General features: G+C 38.0%; 1 protein-coding gene across 2 annotated transcripts in view; it reads left to right on the plus strand.

Annotated features, from left to right (window-relative positions):
* The window catches only part of apba2b (amyloid beta (A4) precursor protein-binding, family A, member 2b), a 68,481-nt gene extending 55,040 nt beyond the window's left edge, over positions 1–13,441 (plus strand). For both annotated transcript variants that reach the window (XM_062423281.1, XM_062423291.1), the window contains 7 exons: positions 1,919–2,005; positions 4,757–4,942; positions 6,882–7,061; positions 9,493–9,705; positions 9,853–9,972; positions 10,441–10,581; positions 12,044–13,441. In XM_062423281.1, coding sequence (XP_062279265.1) covers positions 1,919–2,005; positions 4,757–4,942; positions 6,882–7,061; positions 9,493–9,705; positions 9,853–9,972; positions 10,441–10,581; positions 12,044–12,115 — 999 coding nt within the window. In that variant the 3' untranslated portion in view covers positions 12,116–13,441. The remainder of the gene's footprint in view (positions 1–1,918; positions 2,006–4,756; positions 4,943–6,881; positions 7,062–9,492; positions 9,706–9,852; positions 9,973–10,440; positions 10,582–12,043) is intronic.
* The last annotated feature ends 80 nt before the right edge of the window (positions 13,442–13,521 follow it).

The following is a 13,521-nucleotide window of genomic DNA, read 5'->3' on the forward strand; positions in this document are numbered from 1 at the left end:
TCCTGTCCCAACGCCTGCCTGCCCGCTCGCCTGCCTGCCTGCCTGCCAGAGGGTACAGAAGGCTGCCAAAATCAAGAAAAAGGCGGTTTGTAATAAACAGAGCAAAAGAAGGACCCTTTGGCCACTTTCCTTCCACCCTCACCTTTTCTTTTTCATTTCATTTGTATGTGTCTGTTTCTGTGTATCCCCTCCCATCTGTGTCTCGTACATTTGTCTTGTTCATTAATTTAGTCGGACCAATCTTTATCAGGTTTGCCAGAACTACAGTAAGACGAACATGTTGGCAGGGAGATTCCTTCAAAAGCCCAAAAGTGACAGATTTTTTTTTTTAAATGTTTATACAAAACATAATACTGAAAGGAGTGCTTACCTAATCTTTTACAGTAAGTTCAGTATTAGCAAAACGATTAAAATGGGAAAAATTGATTTTTATATTGTTTCTGGAGTTATGTTGTAAAGCATAAGAGTAGAACCAGTCGGAAGTACACAATAACGCTGTGTAATTGTTATTGAGATAAGAAATATATATATTTACACCTCGCAAGTACAAAACATATGCAGCCAATGCACTAAATAAGTTATGTAATAAGAGTTATGTACATAAGTTTTGTAGGACTTAAAAAACCAACCAGACATGTCTACCAACCCGTTTACACAGCTTCCTCACAGCATGAATGTGCCAAGATAACAGGAAATAATAACAGAAATGGAAAAAGTTTAGTTTAGTTTATGCTGACAAATAACAGCCTTTTACCTCAGGACAAATACATATTTTTAGTTAAGAAAACAGCAAAGATTTATGTCATCAGCTGCAACTCTAATTTTCCAATTTTGTACTGACTGTACACTGATGTTAGCCTCAAGTAAGTTCAATTATGTATTTGGGAGATTGCAATTCTGTGCATGCCTGATTTTTGTGGGATTAATGTAGTTTTTCTCTCACAATACAGAACACAATTATAGTTCTCTGTACATATTTGCTGCTCTTGTTTTACACTCTGGTGATACTGAGATTCGGTGGAGAGAAGGATCATCTGTAAACAATCTCAGCTTCTGGACGCGTTTTCTTGGTGATGGTTTCATATATCCCTGGAGTTCACAAACTTTGCTCATATGCCAAGCTGCGACTGAAAACTACAAATTCACACCTGCTCTCTGGGGGCAGGAAAAAGGCATTGTGGGAAACTTCTACATCTTTTCAATTAGAAATAGACAAAGCAGATACATTCAAAATACATTACAGCACCTTATCACAAATTAATTGCTGGAATGGAACTGTAGGAATCTATCAAGAATTAATTTCCTTAGCTTCCATGCATCTTCACACACTTTTGCAGTAATAAAAACGTATGTATTAATGGTTGCTACAAGTCACCTCTTCGAAACGAATTTATGAATAAATTTACATCTATGCATGCAATATTTAATTACAAGTATATGTTTTTAAACAATATTTAGCACAATTTCCTCATTAGGTAATTTTATTTAAACCAAATAAAATATAGTTTTATCAGTCAGTGGAAATGTGTACAGGCTTGTTCTGTGTTGAAACTACATCACTCTCACTGGCATAACAGCCAGCTGGTGAGAATTTAGCGTTATGCTGTTTCTTGTTTCCATGCCAGCTCTCCAACCTTGTGCCAGGACACTTTCTTTTTTGCCTTTTTTTTTTGCCTTTTCCACCTCACCTTTTAGACTCAACGACCTGTCCATCTAACTAGCATTTCCCTAGCCAGCTGGAATCTAAACTACACATGCATGCCTGTTTTCATTTTGGATAACTACAGTGTGATTTGCCTGCTTTGAACACAGGCATCATTCAGGCAGTCGTGAATCAGAACAGTCAAGTTTGGTTTAAAGGTCTTGAACAGTAGAAGGAGACGATGCGACCAGCTCTTCTGTTTGTATCTTCCTGCAGAGCCCAGACGGAGATGCTCAAACCCTCACCGAGGTCGATCTGTTTATCTCCACCCAGAGGATCAAAGTCCTCAATGCAGACTCACAGGTGAGTACCAGCAAGTGCACATGCAACATATTTTTCTCTGTTCTCTGAGTCTTATCTAACTGTGAGAATAACAACTGTTTGAAAGCTCCCACTGAGCTACACAAACTTCACAAATTGAGTAGTGTTGTGTCATAGCTACCATAACTGCATCTTAACTGTAGACACAACTTCTTATGAAACTCCACCACTGATTTGTTTAATCTCATGACGTCACTGTCAGAATTCCCTTCGACCGAGGATGAAAATAGATTTTGCTGCATGAACATCTGTGCATGGAGGGTACTCGGAGAGCATGCACTGTGCCAGCTGTTTGACTGCAGCACAATCTGTTATTATAGTTTTAATAAGGTTATTTCTTCCTAGTTGAACATTAGTTTGAATCCCCAATTATAGTCTTACCTGTACACAATTAGTAATTTCTTAAAAGGCTTTAATAATGACTTAACAGGCTACAAAATATAATGTTTTGTTTTCTTTTTTGATTTTGATTCTAGCAGGCAGGCTTGGTCAAAAGTCAAAATTAAAATCCTCATGAATGGAAAAAATGCATTAATCTGTCATTTTTTCTCCTAGTCAAATTATTTTTTGTTGACAAAGCTCCCTACTTCTGCAAAAGCTTTATCAAAGTTCTCGAGCAATTCAACTTTACAAAAAGCAGCACCAGTCCTCACAGGAGGTGGAGTCTTTGGTAGAAGTAGGAAGGTTTTGAGAGCTTTGCAGTTTTTGGGATCATATTTAAAGACCATTTCAGTGTATGTGATAGATGATTCATTTGCAATAGTTCTGTTAGAGCTGCTGTCTGGCAGTCTCAGCAGAGTGTGTGTGTGGGCAGCCGTCTGGCAGAAACTAACGTGCTGCAATGCAGTGTCTATCTTCCTCCCTTTTCCATCTGGTTGCCACTGCTCCTGGCACTCTTTAGAAAGAGACTTGCAGTGAAAAGCCTTCATTCTGCAATTAAAAGGCTTGACGCATCTTGCATGGGGTTTTTGACATTGATTCATAGTCAGAACAACTCCAGAGGTGGGCTGGAACAACACCAAAACTAATTAGGCTAATGTAATAAAACCACCAGACACAAAACATCGAGTGAAGTGATGTGTTAAGGTAGGAAGAGTCAGTTATTCTAGAGAAAGATTGTTTAAAAGTACACTTTTTGTCGAATTCAGGAAAAAACTCCTCACAATCTGCTAAACTGTCCATTCTGTGTTTGCACGAAAAAATAATCCAGTGTTCATACACAGCACTGGCTCTGAAACAAACAAAGTGGCTCAGTCCGAGAGACTCAACACTGTTCCAGCCAATCAGCAGCTTGGGTGTTCATGCTCGTGCGCAGGACAGAAGAAAGTTTATCAGAGCAGCTGTCTGTGTGAGGACATGACAGTGTCCAGTCTCCAGCACCTGATGAATGGTGGGGAGGGCTGGCGGACTGGAGAGAGAGAGGCCATGGCCAATTCATATAAGTGTTTTCTCAGTAAATGTGTCAATGCCCACTGAATCCAAGGGACCCCCCACGTCTGTTTCTGTCACGATTAGTGAAGCATAATCTGAGCAGGCAGCTTTAAATCACACAAATATCCTGATGGATATGTGTTTCAACTTATTAAACATATCAATGAATCAATAAATACAAACACTGTTGATTTCTTCCTGTGGAGCCGACATGCAAACTATTTTGGTTCAGTAAATTTCTGCTGTCTGGCGGCCTGGTGAAGGCAGTTTGTCTGGCCACTGTCCTGTCAGCTCTTCAGGGGTTGCAGCTGACAGACGGCTACTGAAGACGCTGATAGCAGGTCGAGTGAGAAGTGGGGAGGCTACAGAGAGGTAGAGAGTGTGGATGTACTATTGTACTCACCAGACTTTTTTTTCCACTTGTGATAAAGTGTGAGAGGAACAAAGATGACTCTACAGCCGATGCTTTGCTCTGCATTCTGCCATATTTCTTTTTTGGATGTCTTCTTGGCAATGCGTGTCCATGAATTTGGGGGGAGGAGCTTCTGAAGGAGTATGAAGGAAGGGGTTTATTTGTTAGGGTGTTTAGTTCAAATATCAACTATATTTCTCCAGAATGACTGACTCTATTTTTAACTAAACTATAATAAAGTTTTACTTAATATATTATAATAAAACATGGACAAATACTTTCAAACTGCTGAAACAGTGCCTCTTGAAATCTGTTATTACACAAGACAATTATTAGGCTGAGTGAACAAACATGATAACAGTGTTTAAATCAGTTTGTTTCATCAACACAAATACTCTGATACCGAAACCACTTTTGTGTTTTATGTGGACCTGTTCATTATTTTTGGGTGAACGTGTACTCAAGATGTAATTTACTGGGGTGTAATTGGACTATAGTCACATCAGATTGTAGTTTTGAATGCAAGCATATGCTTTCTATCAAGAATTATTTAATTTCACCCGTGCAAATCTTCTGCACACAATAACTTCCATTCTGAATTATTACCAATGAAAAGAACCTGTTGTCAGAAACAGTACACTGCTGGTAACAGCTATAAAATATTTTCCAAAGATTTGAGGCTAAAGTAATATCAGAGAAAAACAAAAACGCAGAGCTCAGAGTCGGCAGCACAAAAACCTTTGATATTCCATTGTCTCCATACTAACTCCTAAAAATGTCAATGATGATATCATCATGCAAGGTCTTGATGCACTGATTTATATTTAAGCTGGATTGATGATAGTTTTTTTTTAATGAATACTCTGTGATGATGGTTGGTATGCCTACAGGAAACGATGATGGACAATGCGCTCCGTACCATATCCTACATTGCTGACATCGGGAATATCGTGGTTTTGATGGCAAGACGCCGAATGCCACGCATGGCCTCCCAGGACTGCATCGAAACCACACCCGGGGCACCCGAGGCAAAGAAGCAGTACAAGATGATATGCCATGTCTTTGAGTCTGAGGACGTAAGTGGGGCTTAAATTGGGATTGTTTGATGAATCCTCTGATGTTAACAGACAGTAAGAGACAAGAAAGCCATCATTAATTTATCGGTGTTATTTGATTGCCAGATGTTTCCCTCATCACCAGTTAACAATAACATTATTGTTTTTCCTTCATTCACATCGAAGTTCTATAATTTATTGATCTTGAATTTTGTTTCAAATTTTACCCATGCTGACATGAGGAAATTCTGAACAATGTTGTTATGTGGCTTTATTAAACAGTTAGAGCAACACACTGATGTGAAATGATGTAAATTGGCTGGTCAATTTTGATTGTTTATTTATTTTTAAAGATTTTCTTTTTCCCACAGAGTTGCTGTTTGTCTTGTTGAAACAGATTCAGCAAGACTTGGCAACATGAACAATATTCCACAGAGCAGCCAACAACTCTCAGTGTCTGTGCCAGTCAGTATAAAGGCTGGACTCCAATCTGTCCTGTGTTCGTCTAATTTTGCTGCCAGGTTTTAAAGGCCAGTCAGTTATAATGGAACCATTCAGCCGCTCATCCATCAACGTATAAACTGTTTCTATTATTGTAGCTCAACTTGCCGTATGCAGTGTTTGCCTACTTTTGACTTTTATATTGTTCTGCCTAATTATTTCATAGTGGTTCCTAGTGTATTGATTTTGGGAGTTTTTGCCATTAATGTCTGCTATTCTGCAAGAGATTTATATGAAAGAAAAGTCATTCAATTAAATATGACAATTGGAAAGACCCGGCTAGCCAAATGATGTACTCTCATTCTCTTGATTTACTTTATCTCACTGCCAAGATATGTCTTCAAATTGAATTTTTCACATCACGTCTTACTCATTTCAATTTATTCCAGCTTTTACTTAGCAGCAAATGTCTGTTTGGTACATTGGTGTGATTAAGTGTCAGGGTGGAGGATGATTTAAAGCAGCGGTGTCCACAGCCCTGTCAGAGGAGCTCAAGTACCCCTTCATCAACTCATTAGGACTGATTTTAAACTGGAAGTTTTTAAGACTGTTTATCAATAAAAGTGGACAATGTTACAGTATATTTTCACACAAAACATAGTGATCCTGATAATGTGAATTTTTAGATTGAGTCTCTTTTTCTGTGGGTTAAGTTTTGTACGAGCACTATTCAGATTGGCTGAAGCTGGACGTGAGCCATTTATCCACTACATTTAGAGATCGTATTTGACTTTTCTGCTCGCTTGCTACTGTAACTTGTTTTGACTCACTCTCAATCGCAACATGTTGTTTACAAGGTGACTCAGGCTAGTGGGAAGTATGTCTTGTCCCTTCAGCCCCTTAGAGTCAGTAGTTTATGAGGTATTGTGACAATATATGAATGATCAGATTCACTCCTAATTGTAATCCTATTTCTCTTTGTTTTCTTTTTTTTTCTCCACCAAATCATAATTAACATTTGTCAAATACTTCATCACCTATCCATGTCTCCTCTGGCAAATGCAGAAACTATCCTTAAGGTACATCTGGTTAAAAGTGCAGGAGCCATGTACTTGTGTCACTCCTTGTTGACATTTTGATAAATAGTAAATTGAATATCATCTGTTGTAAAGATGATTCACTTTAGTTTGGCTTTTGTTTTTCTGCCCATTTTCTTCACTTTTGCTTATTGACATTAGAGCAGGAAGTTGTACACTACTAGTGTTTCTCTGTTGTATTGAAATTTACTCTCTCAATGGGAACAAATAGCTCTTGACAGTGAAAATCAATTCATATTATGTCTTAACATATTCTTGGCTGCCTCAGTTCCACTATTGTTTGATGCCACAGATGCTGTCTTTCACTGAATTGTTATTTATATTCATCTCTGCGAAGATCAGCTCCTGTAAAACTAACAACACACAATCACAAACACACATTATGTCATGAGTATCCAAGGTTTGTTTTTGTTTGTCTGCAGGCCCAGCTTATCGCTCAGTCCATTGGCCAGGCATTCAGTGTGGCTTACCAGGAGTTTCTGAGAGCCAATGGCATTAACCCCGAGGACCTGAGCCAAAAAGAGTACAGTGACATCATCAACACCCAGGAGATGTACAACGATGACCTCATTCACTTCTCCAACTCTGAAAACTGCAAAGAGGTCGGTCAAGGCAATATGTACAGCAAACGTATAAATGCCTTACAATTTCAAGGTTGTGTTTTTATGAAACAGATGTTTGTTTCAGTTTATGAAAAGCTGAGACAGAAACAGTGTGTGGGACTCTATGGTTGGCAGACATCACTCTCATGCTGCAGGGCCATTAGAGAAACACACAAATATACAGTAGCTGACTAATTAGACAGCTTTAGAGGCAGATGGTATAGTAAAATCTACTCAGAGCATGTCAACTTGAGATTTTTTTGCTTCAGCATTTTCTCTTTAGCTAACACTGTGCCCTGAAGCATTACCAGAGGCTTTTGGAGAATTATAAACCGTGAAACAGTTTCTGCTGTATGAGCAGAGAGGATGCGCGGGCGCCACCACACAGCTGCTATTTTTGAGAAACATGAGCAATTTGTAGTGATGGAGAAACTGGGCTCTCTTGAAGCACTAAAGCTTCCTAACTGACTGTGTTGAAAATACGTTCGTCTCTTAAAGCTTCATGTGTGCACTAGTAACATCTGCTGGTCTAAATAATGGGAGCAGTCAAATGTATTCTACTTTAAGAGAGTATTGAGATCTGTGCACAATATGTGGGTAAATAAAGGCTTGAGAATTAAACTACTGATGTAATAAATTACTATAAATAAATGGCCTGAAATTATTCAGTGTTTATGCCTAACATAAAGACATTACAAATATAATATGGCATTCTGCACAGAGCTGCCTGATCGTGGCTAAGTGGCTAACACCATCAATTGTTCAAACATTTAAATAACATGAGGTGGAGGTTCAAAACTGTTCATCAAGATGCTGTGGAAATCTGATCTAGTACAGTATCTTATAATTATTACAATCATTTATAGTAAGTTGCTTTACAACATATTGCCTAAAGTAGGTGTTTAAGTATACAATTTCACCAGTAATTTTAACAATTTGGGAAAATAAAACATGATTAACATGGTTGTGTCCTTCAGCCGCTGAATCACTCCTCTAAGAGTAGGAGATATGAAGAAACATTTTATCACATTAAATATGTGTATGTTTAAATTAATTTAGAAGTACTGATGTACATATACTTTTTATTTAATCAGGTAATCTAATTTTAATCAATGTCTCATTTGCAAGAGACAAATTAAAGCACATACAACATCAGAAACAGTCACAGAATCACTAAATAGACCAAGGTTAAAAGTTTAAAATCAGCTAGTGGTAGTGGAGACACTTGTGTTTTAAAATCCTCTGTAATTTATTCCATTTATAAGGTGCAAAGTAGAAGGTAGTCTTCCCAAAGAGGACCTGGGGAGTAAGTACTGTAGGGCCTGGTAAGCAGTGGTTTTAAATTTGTGATATACTGAGGCAGCTTTTGCAAGAGACTTTTGAAAACAAAAATTATAGAATGTAGTTTTCTTGTTGTCGCTAGTGTGGATCAGCTTACTTTTTCATATACTGCACAGTGATGTGTGTATGATATTTATCTTCTGTAATGAAAAGCTAAGCAAAGTGATTAACTGCATGTATATAATAATATAATACATTTTCTAAAAATTCAATATAGAAACCATTTTTAGATTAAGTAACCAGATGGTTTTGTCTGTTTTTGGATAATCCATCAAATTTAAGAGATCAAGGTAGTTCTTCACATTGATGAAAAAATACGGTAAATCCAGAGCTGCTATAAAGCAGCACTAAACATGATTTACTGCATTGCCTCCAATGGCCTTATAGATCCAGAGATCCTGCCATCTCTCTATATATAAAAAAGGCATAAAAGCCCCCCTAAAATACCTAACATCTCGGACAGTTTACAATTTAATATTGTCTCATGGTGTACAAAACTGTGACATAAACAAAGCCCTCTCTCTCTGAATTTCTGAAAAAGCAAAAAGTGAATTTCCAGCAGGTGTCATTAAGGAATCAGACAGTTTTAAGTGAAAAGGAGTTATACATAGTCCAGCAGTTTGTTGCTGAATCTACGGCTTCTCAGATCAAGTAGAGTAAACATTAGAGTGAAGAAAAGACTGGAGCACACTGATTGATTTACAGTCTTTAACCCTTAGATGCATAAGTGGGGTCAAAAATGACCCCAGCGGTTGTTTTTTTGCAATATCTTTGTAATTTTAAATTTTTATCGTTTAATCTTCCATGTATTCCTCAAATAGGCCCCACTCATGGAAAAGTGTAGGTATCAGTAGGTCATGCATCTAAGGGTTAATAGTGCAAACTGACATTTTGTGTCTTCATGAGTCAAGAAATAAAATGCTGATGAAGACACACCAATATTGAGCATTTGCTAGTTAATCAGTGTGCTGCAGTTACATTATTTTAACTGTGGCAGGTCAGTACCTGTGTAGGATGAAAATTAAAAATACTGCGATGAATAGTTACAATGATTGACAAACTGTCTCCTCCTCCCTCTCTGCCTCCACAGCTGCAGCTGGAGAAGAGTAAAGGGGAGATCCTGGGTGTGGTGATTGTGGAGTCTGGCTGGGGCTCCATCCTGCCCACAGTTATCTTAGCCAACATGATGAATGGTGGGCCAGCGGCCCGCTCTGGCAAGCTCAGCATCGGGGACCAGATCATGTCCATCAACAACACCAGCCTAGTGGGGCTGCCGCTTGCCACCTGTCAGGGAATCATCAAGGTATGGAGAGACTTAAACAAGACTGTGTTTTGTAATCACAAAATAAACTATTATAAATCGTTGTTTTAAAATACTATATTGTGTGTGTGTGTGTGTGTGTGTGTGTGTGTGTGTGTGTGTGTGTGTGTGTGTGTGTGTGGGTTAAAGGGCTTAAAGAATCAGGTCCAGGTGAAAATGAACATAGTCAGCTGCCCTCCTGTTACCACAGTCCTCATCAAGAGACCTGATCTTAAATATCAGCTGGGCTTCAGTGTACAGAACGGCATTGTAAGTATTAATACTTTCTTTCTGTGAGCATGAGTGTATTACATGTGATCTGTTATGTGTGGTTTGGTATATTTATGGTACAGTGTGTGTGTTACCTCCCTGTGTCATTTTAGATGAATCTGTTCATCTGTTTTATTTTCACTGTATTGGATTCACTGAAGAAACATTGCGTCAGTTGTAGTGATCTGATTAACTGCTATTTTGAGGCTGGCAATATTTATACACCCAATACAATGCCTCCTAAGAAATCCCATTATCTTAAGCAAGGATTTCATGTGCTATCAGTTTATTGTTGCCTTTGAAGTCTAAACTATCTCTTCCAGCCTTAGATGCTACCCCGGTTTCCGATGCCATGACCAATATTGCTGCAGACATCTCATCCTTCCAGTGGCATGAAATTAGCATATTACTGTATACCTGTAACATGAGGACATTCTTCTTTGTCCGTGTGTGTGTTTTACCCTTAAGATATGCAGTCTGATGCGGGGAGGCATTGCTGAGCGAGGAGGAGTTCGTGTGGGCCACAGGATCATAGAGATCAACGGGCAGAGTGTCGTAGCTACAGCGCATGAGAAGATTGTTCAGGCCCTGTCGAACTCTGTTGGCGAGGTTAAACAGATGAACATACACTCTCTCTCTCTCTCTCACACACACACACACATGCACAGAAAGAGGGCAAAGCGAAGATCTGTGATCAAAAAACAAATATGTTGGATGCCAATTCCCTGATTTTTTACTATTTACTATTTATAGTAAACTATTTCAAATGCAAGTGTCTGTTTTCATGGGAGGATGGCTACAACAAAGTGAACATTTTAAATGGAAAGATTTTGACAAGTTGATTTGTGGGGGGCATAAGAGTCAAGGCTGTATTTCGAAATCATTCATTCAGTATTCACTATACAAGTGAATATTACACAGTCCTATGTAGAGGACTGTGCAATCAGAATGAGAAGGCCGAATCAAAAACTAATCCTAGACACATTACCATCTTCCAATTGCATCTAAATGTACCTTTTCTTACTGCCTGTGCTTTGAATGATGGTAGATATCATGGTTAGTGACCACTGAGTGTGCTGCCTTGTGGGATATTTTGAGTCAGTTATAGGGTATAATTGTTATTATATAGTCAGACTATGGTATAGATTTGGTTTAACTTTGGAGACTTTTTTTAGAGGAAGGTCAAAATAAAATTGTGTGTGTTCAAAGCTTGCTCTCTGTAGCTCTCTTCTCTCTTTCATATGCACAAAAGTGCAGAAACACTTTGGGACTATATAAATTACCATTTAATGTACTGTACCAAAGTTAGCCTACAGGTAATTGTGATCTGCAGTCACTTAACACACATTAAGAGCCTGTCTCTGTAAAACGTTGACTGTAATTAATATGTATTTGCTGATGCAACTTGTCTGAAACAGGCAAGATTTGTTCTGTTTGTAAAGAGAAATTTTATATTTTATCATATTGATACGAATCTGAGACTAAAAATTATATTTAACATATATTTACACTGAGGGTTGCCAGATCATTAAGTCGGATCTTCTACATCAGTCTTTCACTTTTTATCATAATGCACTTTTCACACAAAATATTTAAAACTGACAACTCTACATATAACTTTCCTTGAAGTTGAAATGACAGGATCATTTTGACAATTCAGCAACATCTGTACCATCCGTATCCAAATCTACACCCATGACTCAGACAACAATACTGAACAGAAGACACAGTATATTTTGTAGTATGAACTGTGAAGTATAACAGTGAACAGTTTTGGACACCGAATCAACAGCGCCTTTAAATTTAAAGTTAAATATTTTTGTTAAAGTGGAAATGACCCCCATAATTTCTGCATAGGATTTCAAAATCTATATTTCTGGTGGCGGTGGTGTACGACAAGACTCAATATTGGGACCCTTTGTTCTTCTGCTTCAAAGACATACATGCACATAAACACACTTACTGTACATATACTTTACAATCCTCTGCAGCATGAATTATCAGTATAAATCACATAAAAGTTTGTCCATTTTATTGAGATTGTGCTGTTTTCTTTTTCTTTCACTGCCAGATTCACATGAAGACCATGCCGGCAGCCATGTTCAGACTTCTAACAGGACAGGAGACTCCTATGTACATATAAATGATGGCAGGAATCTTTCCACAGGACAGGCTGTCACTGGTCAACTTTAGGGGCAAACCAAGCTGACCAGTGATGGGGTGGAGAGAGCCCTGATGACTCATTTATCAGTTTTCTTTTCTTTGGGCTGATGACTTCCATTCTTCATCATCTCTTCATTGTCCGTGCTTAACATGCAATGGCCCTTCTATTGACATAAGATGCTTTTCCCATCTGACCAGCCGAGGAGACAGAGTGTGTGGATACTGTTTGTTATTTATTTGTCCTGTTTGTGCTTTTCTGTGTCACTTCAGTAACACTGAATGGATGGACTTATGGAGTGAATGCATCACAATTTATTTTTTTATATTCATGTAATGCAATATGAAACTTCTACTATACTCGTTGTATAGTTTCATTTTCTTCTCCGTTTATTTTATTTCTCATGTAAATACATATTTTGCTAATATTGTGACTGAAGGCAACAGGGGAGGGAGGAGCCGCAGCTGCGTTGTAAATATTTATTGAATCATGCTGTTGAATTGAATGCAGACCATGATGATGGCAAAGACACAATTAAATGCCGGATATCATAAAAGTTGCCAGCAAAAAAGGGGATGACTTTAGTGTTTAAAATGTTGGGTTTAAATATGCTAAGTTGATATGATGTACATGTGAATCAAACCAATGCCTGCAGCAGGGGTTTATGGGAGAAACGCCATATCCTTTTGATTTACGTCATTTTACGGCAATACACAAGTTCAACCTCTGAATTGCAAGAGACGTCTTTTCTAAATCTCATGTACAAACACTCACACATTTAAATAATAAGCAACTCAATAAAACTATTAACATGCATCAGTTATGCTTTTGATATCAATGCCACACATGTGAAAAATGAAGTTACTTTTGCGTGCTACTCTACTGTATGTTCATCTTTAGTGTTCCTGACTGAAATTCATGCATACTACGAGTGGATTGTGAATGTTACTGTATTGTGTGAGCTGTTTCATTGCCATAAGCAGTATTAGAATGTCTGTACATAAAGAGAAACTTGTCTAGTATTGTGCTCATGTAAAAAAAAAAAAAAAAAAAAGACAAAAAACAAAACAAAAACCCACACAGGTTTAGTCACCGCAAACATCTTCCCACCTGTATGTTGGCTTTCAGTCTCGAGAGGGAAAGAGAGAACTGTGAATCACACACTGTGACAGAAAAAGCCTTACCATCGAGTAATGGCTTTACAATGCATTGTAGTACATTTTAACCATATGAACATTATCTGTGTGCATGCCTCGTAAAGTAGTACCATGTCATTGTGGCAAGATAATAAAATCTGAGCTAAACCTGGCTGGTTTTGTTGGACTGGATCAACTTGAAAGGTGAATTTTAAAGAAGTTTGTGTTGTCATATGAAAGCCTCTGAACGTT

This window comes from Scomber scombrus, chromosome 1 (genome assembly GCF_963691925.1).
Source record: "Scomber scombrus chromosome 1, fScoSco1.1, whole genome shotgun sequence".
In the NCBI taxonomy this organism is placed as follows: Eukaryota; Metazoa; Chordata; class Actinopteri; order Scombriformes; family Scombridae; genus Scomber; species Scomber scombrus.